The sequence below is a fragment of the Oryzias latipes genome, chromosome 19 (genome assembly GCF_053564925.1).
Source record: "Oryzias latipes strain Hd-rR chromosome 19, Olatipes_Hd-rR_3.1".
Taxonomy (NCBI): Eukaryota; Metazoa; Chordata; class Actinopteri; order Beloniformes; family Adrianichthyidae; genus Oryzias; species Oryzias latipes.
Window position 1 is genome coordinate 4,617,901 of NC_136255.1, and position 26,221 is coordinate 4,644,121.

Below are 26,221 nucleotides of genomic sequence, written 5' to 3' on the forward strand. Positions count from 1 at the left end.
GCTTGTGTCCCTTAACTGCTGTTTATCTGTGACGGACCATTGCAGCATGTCTATCAAAGAGGACTGCGATGCTGACAAGATCACAACGTTGGTCCAGAGCCACACTCCCAAAGCACACCTGTCCCGACGGCAGGGGGCGGAGCTAACATTCACACTGCCATTTGAAAGCGTGAACACGTTTCCAGGTCAGTCTGGTCAAGAGTCCGACCTATCCTGCTGCTGAAAGACAGTAACGTTTGGGCCGTAGTGTGAGTCTATAACATCTTCGTGGTGGGGTTTCTCATGCAGACCTGTTCTCGGCGCTTGACTCGCAGCCACAGGCAGGAATCATTCACTATGGTGTTTCTATGACAACGCTGGAAGATGTTTTCCTGCGCTTGGAGGCAGAGTTTGACGTGGATCAAGCTGGTGAGTATCACCCAAATGTTAGACAGACGGTCAACTATTCATCTTGGGTAAGGGCGCAGGCTGCATGGGGTGGAGTGGTTAGCACTCTTGCCTCACAGCGAGATGGTTCAAATCCCAGCCGGGTCTTTTCTCTGTAGAATTTGCCTGTTCTTCTCGTGTATGTGTGGGTTTTGTGCAGGATTCACACTAGTAGTTCAAGTTTGAACCATGGACGTCCCCTTCTGATCATGTTATTGGAAATCGTAGTTTCAGACTTGACGGGAATTGGATGTTGAATTCCAATCAGGCATCAGATCTTTATTGTATTATTATTTCCATCAGTGCTGTGTATTTCAAGCCAATCACTTCCAATAAATGCCCTAGTAGAATTCTACAAACCATGAACGGATCCCGACATTTTATGGCAGCAGTTTGAGCAGGAAATGTGCAAAAACAGTTCAACAGCTCAATAACTCTTTTAATAAACGTTTAAAAATGACGGCAAGTCTCTCTATTGGTTTGTCTTAATGGAAATAACGACCTAGATTGAAGAGACAGCAGAAAGACGACTACCGAGGCACCGTCTACAACTCTGGGAAACCGTGATTAAAAAATAAATGAATAAATCCATAATGTTTAAAGGCAACCGAAACTAATAAATGATTCCATTGATATGTTGTCATGAATAGTCATCATCATCATTGCACTAGTTTTGCCTGATTGTTTAAACTACTTCACAGAATTGTTTTGTTTAAAGGTTAAAAGAAAAAAGGGACCAACTGGGATCTGTTTATTTTGAGAATTAAGTGGACTGGTTAGTGGACTGGTTAGTGCCCTGCAGCGCAGCTCTACTCTAAATGGGCTGTTAAAGTAAACACTGTGTACTATTCATCTGCTGTAGTCTTTGTCTTTTGTCCATAAATTCATAAACCGTGTTTTCACGACCATAAAGCGCACTTAAGAGTCTTACATTTTCTCCAAAATGTACGGCCTGATGTGTTGTTGTGTGACTTTGGTAAAGAGGATGTAGGAGAGGACAGCATGAGGGCGGTAAGGAGGGAAGTGAGGACGTGAAAGAAGACACCCCCACCCCCCGAATAGTACAGAAGTGCAGGCATGTGAATAATGCAGAAAGACATCGTGTCGGAAACCCTGAAAATGTAAAGAGACGCTTATAGAGCTCAGTTTAAACTGGATGCTATCAGCTACATGGAGGAACATGGCAACATCTGCAAGAGAATTCAAGATGAATGAATCCATGGTTCACAAGTGGAGGAAGCTGGAAAACGAATTCCGACAGTCAAGAAGACGCAGCAGAGTTTCCGTGGAAGGCAGGAACGCCAGTTCTGACTCCCCAGTTCTGACTTTGCTGTCGCTGATCTCTTTCAGATTATAGGATGTAATCATCTTGCACTGTGTCACTCTATCTGTCCTGAACACAAACTTCTCCATCCCTTTGCGGCGGTAAAGAGAAACAGATTCCTGTTGTTGTGTCGGCTTGCAGACTACAGCGTGTTCAGTAGGGAGCAGACGGAGGAGGAGGCCGACGGTGTCTGTGTGGACGACGCAGACCAGCGGCTACTTGCCTTCTCAGACAGCGGGATGGACACGGTGTCGGGTCGAGCCCTCTGGGGTCAGCAGTTCAGCACGGTGGCCTGGCTGCACATGCTCAACATGTACCGGGAGTGGAAGGCCTTTGCTCACACGTGAGTTCTCTAAAATCCACGTGTTCTAAGACGGTGATGAGGGCTCCAGATTTGCAGATTCTGACACCAGTCTTTATTTACTCCTTCCTCATATGAAAATCTGAAAATGATTAAGAAATAATTGAGGTCCCAGCTTAAATTTGAGTCTGTGTATCTTGATGTTTTAGGATACACCTTTTACTGCCTTTGTTTAAGAGTCTAGTCGCCGTCTTTGACAGAAACGTCCTCAACTTTAAGCTGCTTCTTCATCACAGGTGCCACTGTTCTGAAGTCACCAGCACTTTTCCAGAATGTGGGGACTTCACTCATTTTGCTTTCATTTGAACACATTTACCGTAAATTCCGGACTACAAAGCGCACCCAATTACTAGCCGCACCCACCTATTTTCACGTGTTTACCTAATTTTACACATACACAAGCCGCGTCGGAGTACAAGCCACATGATTTAGGCAACATTGTAATCCTGACGGATCAGGTCCTGACTCACAGAGCAAGTGTGATTTATTAGCACACAGTACGTGGAGTCAGTTTTGCCTCAGGCTCATGTATTTAAATATATCTGCATCTGCCAAACAGTATGCACCTCTATTCTGTTCACAAGTTCCTCAGTTATGATTTTTATTTTATTTTTTATTTTTTTAACTTATTGACAATCTAGGTATCATACATAAAATTACAAACAGTAACCATATAATCAACATTACATCCCTCAGTTATGATGAGGAAATTTACATCCGCGATCCCACATTTCCCATGAGTCTTAGGGGCTAAAGGCGGGGCCAACGCCCGGCTCGCCATTCTGTTGTACGTGTTTAAGAATGAGCAAGTATCACCAGTGGATGGAGGGGTGAACGGGAAAAGCTCTCCTTCCGCTTGTGTCGCGGCAGCGTTATGGGAGTAACAGGGCTGGTTAAAAAACACACCGGTAAAATAGAGCAGCGGCGACTGAAAAGCGCGCGCCTCAGCGCGATACGCGCGCCTCCTCGCGGCGCGTGGGTCAGAAGTTTCCTTCCACAACAAACACTGTTGCTCCGCGGACGCCTCCAGTAAGCCCTGGCTGCAGCCTGCAAAATGGCTCGACGCCTCTGCGCTCTGCGCTCGCCCCGCGCGCTCCTCGTCTCCCCTTCCTATCTACTCCGACAGCTCTGGCCAGGGCGGCTTCAAGGAGGAGCTCTTCATCCCCATTGCGCCGGTGAACAGAGCAAATCGTGTCTGTGCAGAGCAATCGGACTTAATACTGTACGTTTTGTGTATGAGGGGCGGATGCGTTGTTACGTGTGGGAGCCTTCAGACTGCCATCGGCCCCGCAGCTCTATGTGATGAGCAGCAGGACATGTCTCCAGCTCACACGGAGGCTGTGAGCGTTTCAATGCAAAACTCCGCTCAGTCCTTAATAACCGTTAAAACGACCACGTCAATTTGTGTTTCCAGTCGTGTCCCGACAAAATAAAGGCTGATATTATTCCCATATATTTTCGTGCAGCCAGCCGAGTCACTATGACTCAGAGGTAAATGCACTCCATGCGCTGTTCTCTCCGTCACGCAGCTGACCGGCTTTTCCAAACCCGTTGGTGATGGTGGATTTTTTCACGCTGCTATTAACGATTGCTTTTAACTTGAAAGCTTCATCATATTGTAGCGGCGATCACGTGCACGTTGTGTCTAATGGCACCAAAGGATTCTGGGATGCGGCTGGACATGCGTGTTTCGTTTTGTTGAACCATGACTGAAGTGTCTAAGACCTGAAGTGAGGTCCATGCTGTTTGGCTGCTTGGAGGCGTGTTGAAACATAAATGACTTGTGCTTGGTGTTAGATAGAGAACTCAAACCATTCACTGTGTCCGAAAATACGTACACGGCGTCCGCCAATAAAATCCATAAATTAGCCGCGTCACTGAATAAGCCGCACGGCTGTAAGCGCAGGAAAAAAGTAGCGGCTTGTAGTCCGGAAATTACGGTACTTACAATCTACTGAGCTTTACACAACCAGACCTGCAAACCTTCTTTGATATATTTACAGTGTCTCACAAAAGTAAGTACACCCCTCTCATTTTTACTGATATTTATTTAAATCTTTTCATGAGACTGACACAATGAAAAGTAGTCGGTGTTCATCTTGTATTGCAGTTAAAATGTATATAACTCCTATTACAAGCATCAATAAATAGTAAATGGTGTATACTTGGACGGCACTTTACTACCTCCCTTAAAGGTCCAAAGCACTTTAGTCACATTTGCACACTGATGGCGGCTCCGTTGCCAAACACTGGTGCCAACCTATAACCACCAGAAGCAATGTGGGGTTCAGTGTCTTACCCAAGGACATGTCGACACATGGGCGGTTACAGCAGGAATCTCATGCCAAACAATCCTCAGAAGCTCTGAAGTAAAGCTTTACATAAAGATGCCCTTGGACATGAGAAGATTCCAAACACCCTGAAACTGTGTTGCAGTTTTAAGGACCATCCTGCCGTTTAAAAAGACCGGTTCGTCTCAGTTCGGCCAAAGACGTTGAGTGTACGTTCTTGGCGTCACGTCCAAAGGTGGTTTTAGAAACACAGACATATGAATGCCTCGAGCATTGCTGCAGAGGTTAAAAGGGATGGGGAGGTGAGCTTGTCAGTGATCAGACAATACGCCGCACGCTGCATCAAATAGCTGTCCATGGCTGTTGTCCTGGACGAAAGCCTTTTCTAAAGAAGAAAGCCCGGAATTAGTTTACTGAAGAGAAGCTGAGTAAGGACATGGATTACATGTCCTGTGGTCTGAGGAGACCAAGATAAACCTATTTGGTTCAGATGATGTTGCACGCTTCTGGTGTCAACCAGGTGAGGAGTACAGGTCAGTGGCCTTGTGGTAGAGTGTCTGCCCTGTGACTGTAAGGCTGTGAGTTCAAATCCAGGCCGAGTCATACTAAAAATGGGATCCAATGCCATCAGCATTAAGGATTTAAACCACCAAATGGTTCCTGTGTCTGCAGCTCACTCTTCCAGGGGATGGGTCAAATGTGGAGAGCAAGTTTCACCCACCTAAGTGTGTGTGACAGATAATGGGACTTTAACTTTTACAAAGACAAGTGTGGGCCGCAGGGCAGTATTCCTGCATGATAACCCCAAACACTTAAGGGAGTGAGAGTAAAGGTGATGGACTGGCCAAGCACGTCTCCAGATTGAAACCCTATGAACATCTTTGGGATGTCCTAAAAAGGAAGGCGGAGGAGCTTAAAGTCTCTGAAGTCTTCATGGAGGCATGGAAGATGATTTCACCAGTGAAGGTCTGGTGAACGCCATGCCCAGGAGAGTTGAGGCAGTCCTGGACAATAATGGTGGACACACAACATTGAGCATTTTCACTTTTGTCACCAGGGGTTTGGCTATTGAGTTATTTTGAAGGAAAATTACTTTTAAACTCCTTTACTACATAAACATTAGATACTTTTCATTGTGTCAAAGAGTTGTTTCCACAGAGAGGGGTTCTACTTTCGTTTGTGAAATACTGTTCGTTGTTTTTTGTTGTTTTCTCATTAAGTCTCATCTGAAGACCTCATGTTCTCGTGAGCTCCTCAGTTTCTATTTGAGCAGGACCATCAGGAGGCCGGTGTTCACGCCGCAGTGTCTCTTTTCTTGCAGACTCACCTTGTTCCTGCTCTTCGTTGCTGCCGTCTTCGTCGTGTCTGTGGTCACCGGGCACATCCAGTTCAACTCCTCGGAGCGGCAGCTTTCGCCTGTTTACCTCCTCAGAAGAAACCAGGTGTCCAGGAGATATCAAACCCCCCTACTGGTCCAGAACTCCACCGGTGAGTCTGCAGGGCTGGTTAAAGGCTGCAGAGTGCAGATGAGCTGATTCTCTCTGTTTTTACAGGCTCTGACATCTCTGACTTTCTCCACAACCTGGAGTCTCAGGATATCCAAGTGGAGCTGATGACGCAGAGCGACTACATGTCTGCAGCTCCTCACAGCGCCGCCATCCGTGTCACTCGACCCAAAAAGGTCTTCATACCTAATCTGTCTGATTCTGACTGAATCCAGCAAGAGAGGAGGAGCTTCAAAGTGCAGCTTCAAAGTGTTGGAAGCTCATTTTTTGCAAATAGAATGTGAACATTTTATTTTTATTAGTCTGTAGCATGGTAGTGGGTTTATTTATTTTTTTGGAAGGATGCTCCACCGTCTAAGACCCTGCTTTTGGAACTCTTTGCTCCTGCAGGACTTCCAGTACACCATGGCCTTCAACAGCACCACTGTGCACGCTCTGCCAATGGTGGTCAACATCCTGAGCAATGCTGTCCTGAGAGGACTGAACGGAACCGGCCAGATCCGAACCTGGACCAAACCGTTTGACTTTGTGAGTGAGCTTGAGGGATGCACAGCTTTGAGGTGAATACGGATTCAGACTCAAAAGCTCAGCTGCTTGTCCTGCAGAAAATCCCGGACGCCGCCTTGTACGCCCTGGTCTTCATCGAGGCCATCATGTTGGGAATGCTGGCGGGGGGGATGCCGGCGTATTTCGCAATGGATCACACGCGAGACCAAGAGGTAAACCTGTTCACGTCTGATGGATCATTTTAAACTGGACTTTACAGCTCAGCGTCATCACATTAGGACTGAAGAGTTGTCTGTTGTGGTGGTCTAAACATTTAAGAACAAAGAGCGGGACTGACCTGCTTTGATGGAGGTGATGTCATCTGAGCATGCTCTGTTACCATGGAAACGAGCTGGTGTTTCTTCTCCTCAGATCAAGTGTCGCTCCACGCTCCGAGTCTCCGGTCTGCTGCCATCGGCGTACTGGTGCGGTCAGGCGGCCGTGGACATCCCCTTCTTCTACGTGATCCTGTCCTGTATGAACCTGGTCCTCTTCTCCTTCCACTCAGGCCACCTGCTCACCCCCACCAACCTGGCTTGTGTGGTCTGTGCCTCTGCTGCAGAATGTCAGCATGTGGTCCAACACTCGGTCTAACACTCATTTTTTTGCGCTCAGGTCCTGTGCACGGTGGGCTTTGGCCCAGCCATGATCCTTTTCACCTACATCTTCACCTTTGGGTTCACACGGGTCCAGAACAACAAGGACTTCTTTTCCTTCATCTCCATGATGGTATGCTCTGCGAAGCAGACTGAACTGAGAGGAAGTCCCGCTGTTCCTGCTTTAGCTGCTGGTTTGTGCTGCAGGTGTGCGTGGTGTCTGTCTCCATGGTTCAGCTGTTTGTGAACGAAAGCCCTGACTTGACCAGATCACTGCACAACGTCCTGTGCCTCTTCAACCCACTCTACCCACTCATGGGCTGCCTGAGCTGCGTTACCAAGGTGGAGCCGAACACAAAGCGGTGCCGCTTTCCTGTGATCCGTGTTGGAAGCGTCATGTCTCATTGCTGTGCTGCTGATGTTGTCTCTCCTCAGGCCACCTTCTTGCCTTCTTTCTATGAGGAGAACTCGTGGTGGAAGAGCCTGCTCATTTCCGTCATATCGGTAGGTGTCTGGACGGCTCTCCGGATGCTGATGCTGGGTTGGAAGCTGACTGTGTGGCTCTCTGTTCTCAGCCCTACCTGCAGTGCATCGTACTGCTCTTTCTGCTCCGCTGGCTGGAGATGCGTTATGGAGGGAGGGGCCTAAAGGACAACCGGCTGTGCAGGTGGCCTCAGATCGCTCCATACGAGTTGACAGTTGGCTGGTTGGACAAAAGAGAATCGATACCAGTTCAGGCTAAGATTAATGTCAAGGACTTACGACAGAGTTTAGGGCCGCCATTAAAAATGAATAAACCTTTGAGATAAAGTCATGAATTTATGAGAAAAAGTCGTAGTTTTACAAAAGTCATGCTTTTTAGCAAATATAGGCTAGTTGGTTGTGTAAGCCTCCATCCACATCAATACAGCCCTTTATGGTGAGGCCATTAGGCCTTAGTTCATAGGAGTCCATGTGCCATCATGCATTTAGACCTCTGATAATATTCTGCTGATGACGTAAAGGGGGTGCGCTCGCCAGAAATCCACCACATCTTCTGAAGACGCCCAGTTTACCGCCAATTCTTTCCAATGTCCTTTAACTGTTGACTCACCAAAAGACTCATCTTATCAGTGACACCAATGCTGAAGTAACTGCTTGCAATGCGCTTTATTTCTCTACTAAAACACAAAATAGGTTTTTTTGTTGTTGTCCATTATATTTTTCTTAGTAAACAGACTTTTGCCAAATAGATTTATGACTTTAGGATAGTAAATTCTGGATTCATAATCTTTGAAATTATAACTTTGTTACTGTAAAATATTGACTCTTTCACTCATAATTTTATGATTTTTTTCTCTCATTATTTTACGACTTTTTGTTCTCATCAATGCGTTGTTTTTATTTTTTAAGGTGGCCCTAATTCTCGTAAACACCTACAGATGCGTTTAATAAATTAAAAGACGGAAAAGCTGCAATTTTAACTTTTGTTCCAAGTAAAATGTACCAATTTTTTGCATTAATCAGGAAAAAGAACAGCTGTGGTTCACCGGACATTTTTTTTTTTTTAAATAGTCAATAATAAATGAATCAAATATAAATGTAGTAAAAGCCGGTTTGCCAGCCTCACGAGCTTTATCTGCTAATGTAAAGAACACAATTATATTGAGCTAATGTTAGCGCAGGAATGTTCCGCTCAAAAAAACTGTCTTTCTGGCTGTTGCTCTGATTTTTGAAGGATCTCATCAAAGCAAAAACTGAAGCTGGAGCGGGGTCCAGATGAAGGAGAGGATGAAGATGAGGATGTTCGGATGGAGAAGGCCAGAGTGAAGGAAGCCCTCACGTGCCAGTCCTGTCAGGAGGTCGGTAAATGTGCCTTTCCCCGTCCCTGGTGAGAGGGAGTCGTTTTTAAACCAAACACGCCTTTGTCCATGTAGAAGCCGGCCATAGTTGTGAGCAACCTCAGGAAGCGGTTTAAAGGGAGAAAAGAAGGACTTTCTTTCAGCAAAAACACCAAAGATGTCATTAAGAACGTCTCCTTCTGTGTTCAAAAAGGTAAATCTATAGTAGATGTCAATCTGCTGCATCTTTTCTTTGTAAGCTAACCTGCTGCTCATTTAGGGGAGGTGCTGGGATTGCTCGGTCCCAATGGAGCAGGGAAGACTACCATCATGCACCTGCTGTCGGGTGACACTGAGGCCACGGCGGGCCAGGTACATAACTGAACCCCCCCATCCTAATGTCTGTAAAGACCCACTCCAATGAAAACGGTCTTTTTGGTGTTTTTAACATACTTTTGTGGTGTTTTCTCTAATAAAGGACATTTAGAAAGGAATTTAAAAGTATTTCTTTATTCAAATAGTTGTGAATCAGGAGCAGATACGGCTGGTTACCTCTGATACTGCTCGCCGTTTATGTTGCACGATAATGTTATGTTGGGGGGGTGTGAGAGGCTGTGAGCTAGCAGGGAAAAGTATAAACAGATACCTTGGTAATGGGTGGCGGGAAGGGTGGCGGGCTTTCTCGACCCCAACAGTCCTTTCCACAACTCAGAGGTGAATTTCCAAAGAGCTATTGCCGCTCTGCAGAAACTATGTCTCAGAAGGTTTTTTGATTTTGGCTAAAATCGGCTGTCGGAACAAAATGACCACTGGGATTCCTTTGACAACAGATCAAGCTGTGATTGGAGCTGGACTTTAAGGAGACATGGCCGTGCTCTGACAGCCACAGACTCTAACATGCGTCATGCTGTGCCTCACTCATCATGTCCAGGTGCTGTTTGGGGACTACGGCACTGACTTCCGTCCTGCAGACCTCCCCATGGAACATGTGGGCTACTGTCCACAGGTGAACCCTCTGTGGCCCAGAATCACTCTGCAGGAACATCTGGAGGTCTACGCTGCCGTGAAAGGCCTGAGAGGACACGACGTGCCCGGGATCATCAAACGGTGGGTCTTCAGGGCGTCTGCACCTTTATTACAACTGTCTTCAACACTTTTTTATAAGACACCCATTCACAATCGAGGCTCTGCAAAAAGCCACGACGACAACCGTTTTTAGGTCATAATGCCGACGTGTGTTGTTTGCGTTGTCAGTGTGGCGAAAGCTCTGGAGCTGGACGATCACCTGCACAAACAAGCCAAGAGTCTGTCAGCAGGAGTCAAGCGCAAGGCGAGTCCTGTAGAGCTCAGGAGTCTCTGCTGTTCTGCTGTGTCCACCAACCTTTGCTTCTACTTCTGCAGCTGTGCTTCGCTTTGAGCATGATTGGAAACCCTCAGATTGTTCTGCTGGATGAGCCGTCAGCCGGGATGGATCCAAAGTCCAAACAGCGCATGTGGTGAGTGGAACCAGGCCTTTCTACTAAACTAACAGTGCCCAGAAGTCTATTTCATGAGGCGGGAATCCTTACAAAGTCGTGGCTTAAGTGACACAAACTCAGGCTAAACAGTTTTATATAGATGGGTACTTTCTAGTTTGGCTTCGTTGCCATGGTAATTTGGAATGTGAACCAAAATGGTCAGTAGGAGGAGTATCAGTAGGATCTGTCTAAATCGGTGTTTAAATTCACATTCTTATATAAAAGATTGGAGGTAAACAAAAAAAGATGTTTTTAATGTGGAAGAAAAGAACGACAGTATTGTCTGCACCATAGAACATTATAGGGCGCGCCGTCTATTAAAGCAGTGTTTTTCAACCAGTGTGCCGTGGGAGATGGTCAGGTGTGCCGTCGGACATTACCCTCATTAATTGATCTAAAAACATTTCCCATCTCCAGGATATCAGCTCTTTGTTCATCCAAACAGGCCCTGATAAAACACTGAGTAGTTAGAATATGAAAGATCATAAAATACTTTTTTCTTTGTGTTTATTTGATTCTATTAAAGACATTTTGATAAGAATGACGGTGCCGCGATTCAGCTGCAACTAAAGCCATTTTCTGAAAAGTCCCTCCCCTTTAACTGTCTCCACCAATCATTCTTGGAGGTTTAATCACACGTCATCAGTCTGACCAATCAGAAGTGGTTAAATTCTTCACTTCCTTGTTCGGATTCTGCTCATAAAGTCTCTCAGTTCCACCAAAAATACCAGTTAAAGCTCGTCTTTAGCTGTGCAGCTTTCCACAGAATCCGGTGTCAGACCGTGGAACAAGCGAACAAAACAATGAAGCTCAGAGATGCTAGTCTGTCTGCGTTCGGCAGATTTTTGCACTACATCTCCCATAATGCATTGGGTTAAAGTAACAGCGGCTTAGCGCACAATGAGTCTCTCCTCCTAACGTCTCGAAACGACAACGAACACACATCAAACAGTTTTTAAATCTTCTTACTTCACTTTTATTACATCTATTAGAATAAACAGCTGCAGCTTCCAGCTTTTTCTGCCACAGTTATCACAAAAATGCATGTGAGATTGTGGAGGGACTGTAGATCAATACAGACTGAGTTTCTCCTCTTTTTTTTTTTTTGGATGCTGGTGTGCCGCGGGATTTTTGTCAAGGTAAAAGTGTGCCGTGGCTCAAAAAAGGTTGAAAAACACTGTATTTTTTTTTGTTTTTTTTAACTTGTTCTGTCCAACAGCTGAGCAAACAGATTAGAGCTGAAGGCTTTTTGTGTTGGACAGGTTTTACTATCACAAAAAGAGGTTATATAGCTTCAAGAAACTAGAGTGTAGATTTGTATAAACCCCTTTTTGTCGTATTATAACCCAGGGATCGCCACGCACCCACAGCCACCCCCCTAAAACCCTATGCACTACAACCCCCCCCCCCCCCCCGCCATAATATCTGACCCCCCCTCCCCAACCCTCTCAGTGCCCTCCCCTCTCTGTGATGGGGAGGGAAAGCCCCAGAGGGTCCCAGCGAGCCAGCCCCCAGGTCGGTCCTACCCATGCACTCACACACACATACTCACAATCATCTGGTTACCCCCCTACCCCCGCCGCCACGCAGTAACCCCCCCCCCAGCCGGCCGACCCCCAGCGCCGTATGCCCGACCCCTCCCGCAGCCGACAGGAAACCCATAAGCCCGGCCGCCCTGAGAGGACCAGGCGGGTGAAGACCGGCCGCCCCCCCCCCCGACCCCACCCATGTATGGAGGTGTGGGAGTGCTGTGTGTGTGCTGCAGGTAAAATAGGAGGTCACCAGTGTGGGGGGCTCCACCGCTGCCAAGCCGCAAAGCCCCCCACTCCGGAGTCCCTCTGTGATTGGTGTGTATTTGCCGTGTGTGTGCTGCTAGCATGCAGTGTGTGTGTCTACAGAGGAAGTTAAAATTGTGGGGGGGGCCAGCGAAAGGTGAGCACGGATGTTTCACCGTGCCCCCCTCCACCAGACCCTCTCCACAAGGCCCTAGATGAATCAGAGTGTCTAATATGCAAGTAAAAAGCGGGGAGGAGGGCGGGTGCCGACGAGAACCCAGAGAGAGGAAAAACACTGTATTAAAGCAACATTTTTGTGCTTCTGTCATATAGAAGACAAATCTGTAGGGCGCATTAAGTGAGACAAAAGAGTAAGAGATAAGTCAGCCGGTCAGACTTTATCAACAAGAAGAAAAAGAGCCAAAGATTAAAAACTTGTAGGGAAATAAGTGGACCTTTCATAGAGGATCATGGGAAAATGTCTGTCACACATGATTGTGTGGAACCATGTGTGTTTTTCTGCAGCGGTGTGGTCCGCTGTCACGGTGTGTGTGTGTTTCACCTCTGTCCCGTGTTTCTGCAGGAGGGCCATCCGTGCTGCATTCAGGAACTGCGGGCGTGGAGCCGTCCTCACCACACACTACATGGAGGAGGCCGAAGCCGTGTGCGACCGCGTGGCCATCGTGGTTTCAGGCCAGCTGAGGTCGGCTCTGAAAACAGCCTCTCACGGCTTTCTGAATGCAGGATCTGCAGACTGACGCTCCGTCCCTCCAACAGGTGCATCGGCTCCATCCAGCATTTAAAAGGGAAGTACGGCCGCGGGTACAGCCTGGAGGTGAAGCTCAGGGAGGAGCTCACAGGCCTCCAGCAGGTGGCGCATCTGCACGACGAGATCCTGCGGATCTTTCCTCATGCTGCGAGGCAGGAGAGGTGAGACCTTAGCGTGAGACGTTTGAGCTCTGCAGATGAACATAAAAACGGCAGAATTCAAACATCAGAACAGCCCAGAATGCAAAGCTGCTGCTGCAGAACAGCACACTTCCTGTCTGACAGCTTGGTGCTTGTTTCCTCAGTTTTGCGACTCTGATGGTTTACAAGATTCCCATGGAGGACGTCTCGTCTCTGTCCTCAGCCTTCGCTCACTTGGAGCGAGGTAAGTCCGGTCCTGTTCAGGTCATGGATGCCATCACATTTCAAAGATCAGCCTTTCCTTTGGAGTTGATGTGAGTCGATGTGCTTCTGTCTTTCTGCTGTTTCCAGCCAAGCAGAACTTCAACTTTGAGGAGTATAACTTCTCCCAGTGCACTTTAGAGCAGGTGGGTGAAGAAGACCTGCTCCTCTGAGCTGATGACTCCTGTAAAATCTTCAGATCTACCTTCAAATCCTTCCCAGTGATCCTTTAATCATGATTATGCCGTTCTTAGCCAAAATCCAAAAGCCTTTATCACTTTCTTGGATATAGTTTCTGCAGAGCGGCAGATGTTTGTCGGAAATTTACCTCTCTGTTGTGGTGCGGAGCAAGCCCACACCCCCTTCCCCTTCCCCTCCCCGTTACAGGAGCTCGTTCTACGTCACACCTAAGCTCCAGATTCACAAGACTTTGGATAAGGAAATACTCAGAAATGTGAATTTAATCCTAATTTTCTTGGTATATGTCCCCCATCTTTAGAAAACGAATAAAAACAGCAAAAAACTTTTTCTGTGAACGTGTCTCAATGACACACTTATGGGCAAAGCGTCTCTACTAAAGCTCCCCCCACCCGTTCTGCTCCTCAGGTGTTCATGGAGTTTGCTAAGGAGCAGGAGAACGAGGACGACCAGCCGGGCTTCCCCAGCACCACCTTCCAGTGGCACCGGCTGCAGCAGGACACCCCCACCAACCACGCCGACAGCGTCGTTCAGCAGCTCTGACCCCCCCACGCCTGACGGGGACTACGCCCCAACCTTGGAGGAGCTCCGCCTGCAACACAGGTGGCCCGCGGCGTGCTGGCCCGGTCCGTTCTTACGGGCTCTGAACTTCGCCTCTGCAGGAGGCCCCGCCCTCACGCAGAGGCGTTTTGCCTTCTGTCTTCTTTTTGTTGTTTTTAACTGAACTGACTCCTCCACGGGGGAAGCAAAGCTCCTCCTCCCCCGCCGCTCCCACAACGGCGATGTTCCAGAAAACTTTCTTCACCAGCACACTCATCTGCTGTTTTCTGCAGCAGAGCCCCCTCTAACCCCAGACACGCAGCAGGACGCTTCTGTTGGGCCACCAGGCCTCTGGGGGGAGGAGCCTCCTAAGGGCTCCACTTTGAACCCTTTCAGAGCCGGGCGTGTCCCTCACCTGCCTTGGTTAACGGTTGCTGCACAGGTGAGCCTCTGCTGGAGAGCTGCTCTGTTGGTGCAATATTAGGATTTAATTGTAACTTTTGATTCAGGTGAAAACGACGGTGCAAAGGGATTTCTGTTTTCTCTTTTTAAGGCGTTTTTGGTGTCACTCCAACATTATTTCTGTCCTCCATGGTTGTTTACACGTTTACCACTGAGTGATTTTTCACTGAAGTCTTGTGTGTTCAGAAACAGCGAGACCTGCTGCATCCGTTTGGAGCTGAACCTTTCCTCTGCGGAGCCTCGCGGGTTTGGATCTACGGGGAAAGGAGTCTGAAGCGATTACTTTCATTTTGGTGGTTGTAAAATTGCACTTTTTCTGGGAACTTTTATACCCGTCATTTAACTTATCAAGTATTTATAAGCGTGTCTGTGCACTGACTTTCCTTTGTGGTTTAGTCGTATTTCTGTCACCCCCCCCCCCCCCTCCTCCAAGTAAAGATCTGTGGGGGACGGGCTCTGTGTGAACCTTTCACAAATAAACGATATAAGGTGAGCCGTTCTCTAAGGGACTCATTTCAACGTGAACCAGAACTGAAAACTGCTGGTAACTTGATTCTGCAACAGAACTTTATTCATCTCACAAGAAGTCATTCAGCCAATGCTGACATTAGTTTCAGTACCGTAGCTTTAGGGGGAAAATAAGTCTGTTATGATTAAAAACTTCCTTAAAGCCACTTTTTTAGGAATACAGAGCAAGGTTGGAATGAAGAGGCGCTCCTCGCTGAGTCGACACGTCATTGGTGACAAACGTCACAACTTCACGCTGAGAACAATGTGTCGATACAAGGAAAAGCTCAACATGACCAGAAACACGGCACAGGAAGGACATTGCTGCGTCCAGAGGTGCAGTCCAGACGATTCCCGGGAGGGGAGGGAGGGAACAGGAATGCAGAGGTCAAGAAGACGTCCTCCTCCTCTTCCTCACATCAGCTGCTGCCGGTTTGTTTTGGCAGAACCAAGGGCAGCAGTCTCAGCTCAGGGGAGTCCGATTAGATAAAAGTCTCTCTGGCACCAGCAGCAGTTGTTGTCCCGCTTGTTCTGTCCTTGACCGGTCTAACGGAATCTCCGAAGTCCGGTCAGTCTGGGTTGTTGGCTGTTTAGGCCAGCCTCCCTTCAATCCGGGCAGAAAGCCGCTCCAAGTTGTTATCCATTTTCCGCTCAAGTTCAAAGGTCGCGGGCACTCAGCAAAGCCCAGTGCCTTTGATCAGTTTGGGACAGTTTCTCGCTCAGAGTCCTCACTTCTTCAAGGATCTCTCCACACAGCTCGGGCGGCTTGCCTCTCGCCGTTTTCTCCTCCGAGACTGCCCGGTAAATCACGAATCCTGCGATCCCAATCGCGAGGAATCCGATGACCATGAATCCGAATAGATACACATCTTCAACGTCTTCCACAGACAGCTGGGACAGGCACACCAGCCTCCACTGGCCCCACGGGTCGTTGGTGTATCCGACGGCGTGGGTCCCCTCTGGGCAGGACGGGTCCGCTTCCCCGTTCCTCAGCGTGGAAAAAACTTTGTCGATCGAATTCAGAGACCAGCTGATCAGATCCATTGTCGGAGTCTGGACCAGAATAAGTAAATTCAGGTCTGGGGTAAGACAGGATAGGAGCCTTGGGAGGGGCAAAGGAGGAAAGAGAAGACGAAGCGTTTGTCCTCGGCGAGAGCAGGAAGAGATTTCCCTCCAATCTGAGGCTTCAAGGAAGGACGTTTACTTTTCACGAAGACGTGATGTCGGACGCCCTTGGACTGTGTCGGACAGACGTGTGATGATCTCAGACGCAGTAGAGCCCACATTCCAGCCCACACGCTTCGTCATATATGAAAGACGCCATGCTTGTGTCAGCCCGAACAGTTGAAACTGGCCCCTGACGGATAAGCACTGGGCTTGGAGGCCATGTCACACAGCCAGTACGTGCATTTAGCGCATTTTCCACTTATGAAGTTTCAAACTTTCGTGATCCATGCGTGATAAATGTAATTCCCAAGTGTGTGCAGACATCTGTCGAGGGTTTCAGCTGACGGATCTTTACGTGAATTCAGTTTTGAGCTGATCAAAAGTTTTGGTCGGTTGAGAAATACGCAGTTTATTTTGTATTTTACGAAGTTTGTATACAATTGTTAGGTAAATCTTATGCAATTGTGGGTGATTTTTGCGAGATGCATACACAAATGTTTGGCTTTCCACGACCGTTCCACGAAACAGGCTTTTCGAACTTGTACCACCTTTTATGTCGCGTCTATGGCGCACATTTCACGTTAAAAAGACTTAATTGAATCTCTAATGAATGGCATATAAACAATCCAATAATCACGCACGGTTCATGTTTTTGTTGATTCACGTGTTCTTTGCATAGTTTATTTGTACTTCAGTACTTTAACATGGTGCATTAGTCAAAATTTCATGCAAAAACCACAACTTTTATCACTTTTGGCACGTATTTTCACGTATGACCAGTTTTCATGCGTGCAATAGGCGCTAAATGTACATAGTGGCTGTGACACGGCCTTGAGGCTTTAATTCGGGAATAAATAGGTGAAATAATCAGAAAACTGACGTCCCTTGGAGGCACACTAACGTTGGGAGCGGGGTCATCTGCAATACCACAATACCGCTACTCTAATTGAAGCACCCGGATGAGGGACATTCTGTCTTTGTCAGGACAGGTTCAGACTGGTCCTGCTATGCACGGAATAGTTAGAGCTTCAACTCACAGAAACATTAGCAGATTGTGTCAAAAGTCTAAGGCTGCCGTAAAGAAGCCTCCTGATTTGAGTCTAGACCTCAGGTCAATTTGGTTTCTTTTGTTGTTTGAGTCAGTTTGAGTTCTGTCTTGGCTTTTGTGCGGCCAACAGCAATACTAAAGGGCATTTTCCCAACAGAATGAACAGAGCAAAAGCTATTCCACTGTATGAGTTTGAGGATGAGCACAGCGTCACAAATCACAGACCTGTCTCTACACTGCAACAACATTTGAACATTTTACAAAACCTTTTTATATTTGTGAGGCTGTTTGTTTTGTTTGTTATTCCCTCTACAGTCCAGCAGGGGGCGGTGTAGGAGCAACAAGAAACAATGTTTTTCACTAAAAAGAGAAGACTCGTTAAAGTTTCCAGGAGCTGCTGGATCAACAACTGTGGGAGTTCTTGTCAGAATATTCTGATGAAGAGTACAGAGTAGATCAAAAGTCTGGGTCTGGATGTTTCCTCAGGCTGTGCTACAGCGTCTACTCTCAGGTGTGATCTCACTGCTGAGCGGCACGCGGGCTTTGACCTGCTCCGTTTCCGGCCTGGGCCGGTTCACCCGTCCTTAGATGACCTGGTCTCCCCGGGCTCCCCCCGAAAGACCATATCGGTACCGAGCTCAGTGCAGACACCCGATCAGCACAGTCCACTGCAGCTCAGAGCTCCTGAGCTCCAACCATCCTCCAGCCTCAGCCTCCATGAGCGCAGATTACAGGCGTGCGCCACCACACCCGGCAGGAAACACAGATCAGCTGTTGGACTAAGATGCTGCAGTCACTCATGAGAGCAGCTTCTGGAATAAAAGCCTGCAGTTTTTCACTCTCTTTATTTTTGTTCAATAGGCCAAATGTCTAAATATTTATTTTTTTCTATATTTAGGAAAAAGTCTTCTACTTTTATTTTTTTATTTCTTAAAATGGGTGCACGGTGGTGCACTGGTCGGCGCCCTTGCCTCACAGCAAGAATGCTCTGGTTCAAGTCCTGGCTGGGGGAACTGAATCAGACCCTCAATGGGGGACCCTTCAGTGTGGAGTTAGCATGTTCTCCCTGTTCATGCGTGTTCTCCAGGGACTATTCCTCCCACTGTCCAAAAACATGCTTCATAGGTTAATTGATCAGTCTAAATAGTCCATAGCTGTGAATGTTCATGGGTTTGTGATATGTGACCTGGTGATCTGTCCAGGGTGTCCCCTGCCTTTGCCCATAAGAGGCTGGGATAGGCTCCAGCAGCCCCATGACCCTGAAAGGGACAAAACAGAAGAAGTTGAATGAACTTCTTAAAATTATATTATTTATAATTGATTTTTCTTCATTATTTTGTTATGTAAACTATAAAGATCTCTTTGGATGTAAACTATAAAGTAAAATGTGTTTTTCTTTTAGTTAATTGCATCTTTTTACATTTATGTGTTACAAAACTTATATATATACACAATCAAACAAGGTGAAAATAAGTGGGTGGGGGTGTGGTTAGTTTAGGGAACTACTTGAAGCTCACAAAGGAGAAAAGTGCATTGCACCTTAGACATGTAGGACCCTTGGTGGTGGTGGTGGGGGGGGGTGCTTGGACATCACTGCCAGCAAGCAGCAGATGTCTTCTCAGTGCCCCACCCTCCAATTTTAACTGCACCCTTTAGAACAGACACCCTTACTCCAACACACACACACACATGAAAATGAATTTTGGTAACGAGTGGAGGAAAGAGGATCCCCCCCCAGGGAACTGTGCTCTGACTATTCTCTTCTTCACTCTCTAAACTTTGGACTTCATGTAAAACACCACCAGCTGTCATCTCCAGAAGTACTTAGATGACTTATTGTGGGCTGTGAGTCTGAAGGAGATGATATGGAGGACCGGTCAACCATCAGTACCAAAAAACTGAAAAAGTTTTTATCCTTTGACTGAAATAGAACTAAATAATGATAAAAGCTGCTCCTATGGGCAGAAAGGAGAAGTATGTGTGATGATGGGTTAGATGGTGTTTTTGTTTCTGTTTATAATGTTAAAAGTTGGATAATCCTTTTTTTGAGTGACTATTTAGTTTACAGCCTTTTCCTTTCAAAATCACTTTGGCTGAACACTTTTTTAGTGAACATTTGGAGATTTTTGACAACAATAAATAAATATGTGCTATTCTATTACACCACTAACTGATATCCAACACAAATTTAAAATTAAAAATGTTTCTGTTTTTACATATAGTTTAGTCACTGTATTCTTTGAAAAACTTCCTAACACAAAGTTTATATCATACAGCTGTGAGGATGGAGAGAAAGAAACAGGCTGGTCTGATGGTGGACGTTCAGGGCAAAGCCAGTTCATACCAAGTCAGTCATTTTCAAATAGTATTCTTAATTTAAAGAAAAACATGCGTTAGCAAGATGTTTAATTTCTTTAAAACATGAAATAATTGTTGCTTGGCCATGTGATTTAGTGGAGAAGAACACAGACAAGAGGTGAGGGAGACAGACATGAGGTTGGTGATGCATCTGATAGAAAAGAGAGCAGAGATGACTTCAAGTAGGATTAATTCAACTATTAAAGTCACAAAAACCTAGATGCTCATTCTGGTTTAAACTTCTGCTGACTACCTGTTCACGTATTTAGGTTAAACACGTGCAGAGAAGAATGAGGAGAGGTTCAGACGATGATGATGATGATGATGATGATAGAGAGAAAGAGAGACGATCAGCTGATGATGAAGAGGGAGAAGGACAGAGAGCCACAGAGGGGGGGCGGGGGCAAGGCATTACACAGAAGATTCTTCTGAATGGCCTTCACCAGACAAATTTAGGGAATTATTGAGGCAAAACACGGTTGAAAATAGCTCACAAAAATGTTCTGCTGAGTCAAAGATCAGATAAGAAGTAATGAGATGTATACATTTAAACAATAAATGTGTTGTGTGGATGTTTAGATAGCTTTAGGGGTGGATGGGACGTTGTCATGTGAATTTATGTGTGTGTGTGTGTGGGGGGGGGTTGTTTTTAATGTGGCCGCATACCCCATGAAATTAGGTAGTTGTTCCCCTAGTGAGAGCAATGACCTGTGCTCAAACACCAGCAAGACCAAAGAGATGGTGGATCGACCCCAGAAGACCAAGAACGAGCGATACTGAAGGTCCGTCATTCCCACTGCTATCAGACTGCACAACTCTGTGTTATCAGGGGGGTATTCCAGGAAGCAGGTTATGCTCCCACGGTAAGTTTGAGGCTAAAGAAGTTGATAACCTCAGCTTTCGGTTCCAGAAATGGAGGTATGTTTCAGGGTATGTCAAGTTGTTTTAGCAACTGATGCTCTTAACATAACCTGGTCGGGAGCAGGTTTAGTTGAAGGTTAGTTCGTTTTGAGAGAGGTGAAGCAGCATGGCGTGTCCATTTGAAGAGCACATAGTAGACGCAGAAGCCAGGATAATACGGGTTTTTTCCGCCATGAGAGGGTGTTAAAACTACTTGTCAATGTTTTTTCGTTTCCAAATGATTATTTACTGGAGCGTTATCGTTTTTCTAGAGACTCCCTTAATTTATTTAACAAATCTTTTGAAGCCGTTCAAATCGAACGTGACACATCGGGGAGCAGCGCTGAGCACCAAGAACATTTTATGCATCACCCTTCGTTTTTTTGCGACTTGGAGTTTTTTATACAGCGTGGGTGATGCAGAATATGCGGGAAAGGGAACTGTGTGTCAGGCAGTTCGGACAGTATGTCTGGCACTCAAACGCCTCCTGGGATATTTTGTGCAGTTCCCTGGCCAGAAACCACTGAGGGTCATTAAAGAGGAATTCCACAGAATAGCAGGTTTGTCCGTTAATTGTATTTGACACAGTTCCACACTGCTTTATCGATATATCCATACTGTTTACAGTCACAATCATTACAATGTTTCTAATTATATATCCTCCTATTTCAGGGTTCCCAAATGTGATTGGGTGCATGGATGGAATTCACATTCCCATTAAATCTCCTTCAGTCAGTGAAGGAGATAATGTTAATAGGAAGTTCATGCATAGCATCAATGTACAGGTAACAATATATTGCAGTTGTATAATATTTCTTTTCATATTTTAAATCATACTGATTACTGTTCCCACTATCTAGGTAATATGTGATGCCACCCGCCTCGTCACAAACATAGAAGCCAGATGGCCCGGTTCCGTTCATGATGCCAGGATATTTAGAGAGTCATCATTGTGTCCCAAATTCCACCAGGGTATAAATTGCTTTACATTCCTTATTCAATTTCATGCATTTAATCTGATGTAAATGATATATATGACTGCCATTATAGGACATTTCAATGGCTACTTACTGGGGGACAGGGGGGTATCCTTGCCTGCCATTCCTGATGACCCCCTACCCTGAACCTCAGCCTGGACCACAGGCGCATTTTAACCTGGCCCACAGCAGAACACGGGCTAGGGTGGAGATGACCACAGGCATCCTGAAAGCTTGATTTCAGTGCCTACGTGGGCTCAGGGTCACATCAGAGAGGGCATGTGACATCATAGCTGCATGTGCCGTACCGCACAACATCCCAACCATGAGAGGTGAGAGGACCCCCCACCCCACCTCCCAGAGGATGCCCCATTGAACCCTGCTGACCAAAGAGATGGCGGGGTGGTACGGGACAGGATCAACCTACCGTACATTACATCCAATAAAAAGCATGACTCAAAGGCTGATATTTTTTATTTCTTTATTTGCTGTAATGAAATAAAGTGACTTTATTGCTTAATCATCCATTCAACAATTAAAAGATTAAATATTCACATATGTGTCTCACCTTCAGCTGATGCTCCAGCAATTCTATTTATAGGTCACATTTACGTATTTTACGTTGTAAATAGACCTTGTACAGCTCTTTGGTAGGCAACTATAAAGACAAAGTAATTCCACATGATTGGTATTTTGATGTTTGAAATCCAAACAAAATATTAACATGAGATGATTTATCTGCAGAAATGTTCTCACACTGCCAAGGTTCATGGTGGAGCTGCATTGACCCTCATCTGCTGCAACATCCCCAGCAATACTCTGAAAGTGCAATGACAATATGTATGTCATTTAAAACATAAGATAAAGGAGTGGCGGGACATCACATACCTCGATGGGTCTAGGTCTCTCAATATCTGTCACTGGAGATGTGGTCTCTTCATCCTCATCCTGCAGTGTAATCATGTAAAGATGCTTGATCTACCAAACAGACAACTAAGGATCTTACAACATTAATCACTTACAATTACGACAGACTGTGGTGATGCAGGAGGCTCCAGCGATATGTACTGACCATCGGCATCTGCAATACAATAAAACCAGTCACATACGTATATTCTCAAGCAAACACCTAATAAAGGAGAATCAGTATACATTATACATCAAATGCTGTAATATTGAATAAAATATACAAAAGAAATGCATAACACATAAAAGTAATGCTTTCGAAATGTGTTGGTTAAATGGTGAGTGTATATTTGATGTATTCAACACTGATGTACAGTAAAATAATCAATTCGTCATGACTTATAATGTGGTATAACTACATTTAACTAAGCCACTCATGTTTGTGGCCATGTCTGATGAGGAGGTGCCCCCTGGAATCCTATCCACGACTGGTCACCCTTTATGGAGGGCCAGTGCCAGCTCCTCAGCCGGGGTGAGGGAAGGTGGAAGTGGACCCCCCGCCTGTTTGACGGGCCTCAGCCTTTTTTCTGTTAGCAACAGAAAGTAGAAAAAGTCAAAGAGCCTAAAGAAAAACATGAGAAGAGGTCCTCTATCACAAAGTTTTTTCGTGGACTGTTTGGCTTCAAGACATAAATGCAGAGAACTTTAAGGAGGCTGGAGGTCGTCTAGACATTAATAGAAGGGTTGTCATGGTTACAGGGGGTTAGGGTTTCAAACAATTAGGGTCACACAGGCAGGAGTGTATTTTGTAAATACTCTAAATCAGGGCTGCTCAATCCTGGTCCTTGGGATCTACCACCCTGCCTGTGTTTTTGCTTTTGCCTTCCTTCCTTCTTGCTGCTGATTTGCTGACTCAGGTGTTTCCATGTTCTGACTGACTCAGCACACCTGGTCCAGGTACCAGCAGCAAGAAGTGCTGGGAGGGCTAGAAACTCCATGACCTTGAGGACCAGGATTGGGCAGCCAAAGTCAACTTTTTCTTCTAAATTAGGATTATAAATTTGCTCTTAAGGCGAACAAAGAGGCCTGTTCTTCAAAACACAATCAGAACTCTAGAAATATTTCCAAATCTGTTCATGTAACTGATCTAAAATGTAATCATAACATTCATATTAACATGTTTAAATAAAAAGCACCTTTTAGAACACTGTGGATGATCTTTTTGTCTTTACAATTGTGGGAAAAAGAAACTAAATAAGGGTAAAATCAAAGGAAAGCTGTTCACTATGGGGTGTTTGAAAAAACAGGGCGGCACGTTGGTTTGTTGGGTCAACTTTATTACCTGACAGACCCGTGTCTGTGTGGGTTTCCTCTGAGTGCTTCAGTTTCCCCCCACTTCTCCAAATTCTTTATTTTTGTATAGATGGCAGGGATTTTTCACAGTGTTGAAAGCATTATCTGACCAGACATTCACCTTTGGATTCACTGAATCACATGTCAGGTACAGATACATGCTGCCACACTGAATATTGGGTTAGATTAGGGATTTGGACGGTTTAGTACACAGAGATTTAGGCCGTGAATGTATAATTGGTGTTTGAAAAAACAGGGCGGCACGTTGGTTTGTCGGGTCGACTTTGTGTGCTGACAGACCCGTGTCTGTGTGGGTTTCCTCCGAGAGCTTCGGTTTCCCCCCACTTATCCAAATTCACTTGTGTTGACAAACTAAATGTATCTACACACAAAATAATCAGTCACCCAATATTATTGGTAACAAATGAAGAGGTTGAGCAGGCCTGTGGGTTTCCTCCGAGAGCTTCGGTTTTCCCACCCAAATTATAGGTAATTGGCTAAAACTAAATTCCCCTCCCTGAATCGCCACCTTATCATGGTGGAGGGGTTTGAGTGTCTGAATTTACCCCCAGAAACAATGCTGTCAGGGGCATTTGCCCCGCCTTTGTTAGAGTCAAGGCAAATGCATCACGACGGTGTAGCTCCTGGGGGACTTCAGGCAGGACTAAGGGCGATTCAAAAGATCCTCATGAGAACAGAAACAGCAAAGATCCAGTTTCCATGTCCTAAACAAAAATTCTAAACCAAATCAAAAGAAAGTGATGCAGCTGGTGGAATGTCCTGCTGCAGTCTCCTCTGTTAGAAGGAGACTGACATCCACTGAATCCAACCACATCCAGGAAGATGGTTGGATTCAGGGCTCCACTCAAAGAGACGCATGGATGGATGGATGATTATTATTATTTTTTTATATTATTATTATTATTTCAGAACAACAGATTTGACTTTTTGGTCATTATAGATATCTTCCAGTCAAGAGCTGAACACCCAGAGCAGACACACCTAAGCATGAAATATAAACACAATAAATCAAAATATATCAGTAGGCATTTATCTTTCTGTTAGTTTTGTAACGGCTGTTTTACTACGTTTAGTGGAATGAATATTAATACTATAGCTCATGGTTTTTGTCTGCTACCCCAAGATTTAAAGTTTTATTTTTGCGAGGCAGAGGGGATGAATGGAGGAGAGGAGAGCAGGCCAGCAGGTGAGCAGACTGGCAGAGCTTGCTGACAGGCAGGAAGGCGAACTAACGGGCTGCAGAATTTCATGAGGCACAATAATCTGTCATTTGCTGAAGGCTCCATCCCAGAATAAACAGTCTCTGTGATGAGCTGCAGGTGACGTGATGATGAGGAGCAGGTGTGGAGTAATCGCTGAGGAGGCACGGAATTACAACAGCTGCCAAGCCTTTTCTTTAGGATTTGTTCTAAAATATGTTCAGTAGTGAGCTAAACACTAATAATTTAGTTTGATGTGAGTTAAAGAGCGTTCCATTAAAGCTGGTCCACTGATAAAAAGTTTCTATATTTAAAGGTGTTGAGGTAACTGAAGCGTTTTCCCTTTTGATGCTGTGAAAAGGTTTTGATTACCAAATGAAATATTTTTCTTATCAGAATTGTATGTTCTTAACAAAGGTTCAACAGTTAGTTAGTATATTGATCTTGCTTTTACTTAAAAATGTAATATTGTTCTATTGTTTTATGGCAAAGAGAAAAATTTCTAAAAGAAAAATGCAGATTCTGGATGAATTTATAATCGTTTCATAATCAAGTCGTTTCCTTCTGAATCGTAATCAAATCAAATCATGAAGAGCCTCAAAATTCCCACCAATATCTTATGTCTGTGGGTGAAAAATTGTCAATGCTGAACAGAATACGCAAGGGACCCAAACAAAAAATGGAGGTTGTACGTTACTCTGTGAACCCTTAGAGAGAAAATGTTCATGTACATTTTTTCCACGTGCGTGCTGAGGCGACGGGTCGTGGTGCGGCTAAGTAGTGGAGAAATAAATGGGACTCAGGCGTGTCGTGTGAATTTTTCCTTTTATTCATTCCCCCAAATCCACCAGACTGTGGAAAGAGCATTAGAGCTGTTAATGAGATAAGTGTAACCCCCTTTTAGACCATGTTTTGTACACAGACAACTTGTATATAGATACATTCAGACAGGATGGTAATGGTGACACAACCAGACATGGTAGTACTGGATAAAGAACAGAGGAAAGCCGCTGCTGCAGCAGCAGGTGGAGCAACATCTAGAGGGGTGGAGGTTTGCTTTGGAAAGGAGACAATTAGAGACAGAGAATAGTTGTGGAAATTCAATTCACAGCTCTGAGGCTGCAATGTTAAACTCCAGCTGCCCCAGCAAGGGCAACAACTGCAGCAACAACCACCGACCAAGCCGGCAAGTCCTGGCATTGAAAAACAGACCTGACTCAGTTTAAAACTGGTTTTCAGGAGGTTCTTGCTCTG

At 45.6% G+C, this 26,221-nt stretch overlaps 1 protein-coding gene across 6 annotated transcripts in view; it reads left to right on the top strand.

Annotated features, from left to right (window-relative positions):
- Positions 1–15,024, top strand: part of abca5 (ATP-binding cassette, sub-family A (ABC1), member 5) — a 28,869-nt gene extending 13,845 nt beyond the window's left edge. For 4 of the 6 annotated variants that reach the window (XM_004080673.5, XM_078938111.1, XM_011488467.4 and 1 more), the window contains 23 exons: positions 46–185; positions 289–408; positions 1,892–2,093; positions 5,724–5,890; positions 5,956–6,083; positions 6,298–6,435; positions 6,513–6,626; positions 6,826–6,996; positions 7,069–7,182; positions 7,257–7,391; positions 7,485–7,553; positions 7,625–7,716; positions 8,767–8,890; positions 8,966–9,083; positions 9,150–9,241; positions 9,801–9,976; positions 10,124–10,199; positions 10,271–10,365; positions 12,745–12,864; positions 12,939–13,091; positions 13,235–13,314; positions 13,422–13,477; positions 13,938–15,024. In XM_004080673.5, the coding sequence (XP_004080721.1) occupies positions 46–185; positions 289–408; positions 1,892–2,093; positions 5,724–5,890; positions 5,956–6,083; positions 6,298–6,435; positions 6,513–6,626; positions 6,826–6,996; positions 7,069–7,182; positions 7,257–7,391; positions 7,485–7,553; positions 7,625–7,716; positions 8,767–8,890; positions 8,966–9,083; positions 9,150–9,241; positions 9,801–9,976; positions 10,124–10,199; positions 10,271–10,365; positions 12,745–12,864; positions 12,939–13,091; positions 13,235–13,314; positions 13,422–13,477; positions 13,938–14,072 (2,815 nt within the window). In that variant the 3' untranslated portion in view covers positions 14,073–15,024. The remainder of the gene's footprint in view (positions 1–45; positions 186–288; positions 409–1,891; positions 2,094–5,723; positions 5,891–5,955; positions 6,084–6,297; positions 6,436–6,512; positions 6,627–6,825; positions 6,997–7,068; positions 7,183–7,256; positions 7,392–7,484; positions 7,554–7,624; positions 7,717–8,766; positions 8,891–8,965; positions 9,084–9,149; positions 9,242–9,800; positions 9,977–10,123; positions 10,200–10,270; positions 10,366–12,744; positions 12,865–12,938; positions 13,092–13,234; positions 13,315–13,421; positions 13,478–13,937) is intronic. The other 2 variants (XR_013651771.1, XR_002872187.2) reach the window with 1 other exon arrangement.
- Positions 15,025–26,221: the final 11,197 nt, after the last annotated feature.